The sequence below is a fragment of the Nannospalax galili genome, unplaced genomic scaffold (assembly GCF_000622305.1).
Source record: "Nannospalax galili isolate Female #2095 unplaced genomic scaffold, S.galili_v1.0 scaffold1671, whole genome shotgun sequence".
Taxonomy (NCBI): Eukaryota; Metazoa; Chordata; class Mammalia; order Rodentia; family Spalacidae; genus Nannospalax; species Nannospalax galili.
In genome coordinates this window covers 6984-8546 of record NW_008329517.1, presented here as the reverse complement: position 1 = coordinate 8546, position 1563 = coordinate 6984, and the positions used below count along the sequence as shown (strand labels likewise).

Genomic DNA, 1563 nt, shown 5'->3' with positions numbered 1-1563 from the left:
CACAAATACACATAAAGACACACATGCACTCAAAATTAATAGCAATGTAAATGGAAAAACACAATCATTTTAGACATTTATAGCTTTGAATTTGGAAGGCTTTTTAAAAGAAGGAAAATAAGAAGAGTTGTGACTCTAAATGGGAACTTGACAAAATCAAATATCAGCTAAACTCATGAGTGCTTAATACTGTGAGACTATGCTGTCATATTTCTAAAGATAAAAATTCTAAAACTTTTTTAGGGCTTTTTGAGACAGAGTCTACCTGTAGCCCCAGCTGTCCTGCAAATCACTAGGTAGACAGGATGGCATTGAACTCACAGAGATCCGCCTGCTTCTGCCTCCTGAGTGCTGGGATTAAAGGCATTTTACAATTTGTGAGGCATAATGAGACTATCAAGCCTTTTTCAGTGTTAAGTGGAGAGAGCCCCTTGAAAAGACATTTTGTAGCAATCTCCTCAGAGCACATTTGCATTCCGCATTCCTCAAGCTGTAGATCACAGGATTAAGTGCTGGAGGCAGCAAAGTGTATATCAAAGCAAGCAGCCTGTCTGTAATTGTTGGAGAATTAGATGATGGCTTCAGATAAACAAAACAAGCAGTTACAATGAAAATAGTGAAAACGATGAGGTGAGGCAGGCAGGTGGAAAAGGCTTTGGACTGACCTTTACTGGTAGGAATCTTCAGCACAGTGGAGAAAATGTAAAAGTAAGAGATCACAACACAGATGATACATGACAGGCCTAGACACAGGCCAATTCCAAAGCTTGTATAAATGACCATCATTGTACCAGAGCAGACAATCCTCAGTAATGAAGGAATGTCACAGAAAAACTGCGGGATTACATTGGAGCCACAGAGAGGCAGGGAAAATGTGTCGGCTGTGTATATTACTCCAAGGAATAACCCAGTGGCCCAGAAAAAGACTGCCATCAGCACACAGGCACCATCACTCATGATGGCCTCATAGTGCAGGGGACAGCAGATGGCTACATAGCGGTCATAGGACATGGCAGTCAGGACAAATACATCTCCCGCTGAGAAAGAAGTCATTAAAAGTATCTGGAGGGCACATCCTAGGATGGATATGGAGCTGTTATGAGTTAGGCTATTGACAATGAAATTGGGGATTGGGACTGATACAAAGAAGACATCCATCAGGGACAAATTCTTCAGGAAGAAGTACATGGGTGTTTGGAGCTTCAGGTCCAGGGAGATGAGAGTGATGATGAGGAGATTACTCATTAGGGCTGCCAGATACATAACCAGGAAGAGCACTCCACACAAAGTCTGAAGCTCCTGGACATCAGAGAACCCAACAAGGATGAACGTGGTCACTGCAGTGACATTGGACATAGTGGGTTCTTTCCACTGCCTGTCAGGTGATTAGAAATGAACAAAGAATTGACACTGTCTCAATGAGTTGCACAAAAACAGTAATACTCAGTTGAAATGTTTCAGAAAACTACCCTAAATACTTGTAAATTTGAACTAAATTCTTGTGTATTTCTCTCTCTGTCTCATCCTTATCACTCCTAATCTTGTAACTTTTCATTTTCTTCC

At 41.3% G+C, this 1563-nt stretch overlaps 1 protein-coding gene across 1 annotated transcript; it reads right to left on the bottom strand.

The window, feature by feature from the left end:
• Positions 1-396: 396 nt before the first annotated feature.
• On the bottom strand, positions 397-1356 carry LOC103737921 (olfactory receptor 14A2-like). Its single transcript, XM_017799252.1, has one exon. The coding sequence runs from the start codon at positions 1354-1356 to the stop codon at positions 397-399; it is 960 nt and encodes a 319-aa protein (XP_017654741.1).
• Between the last annotated feature and the right edge of the window lie 207 nt (positions 1357-1563).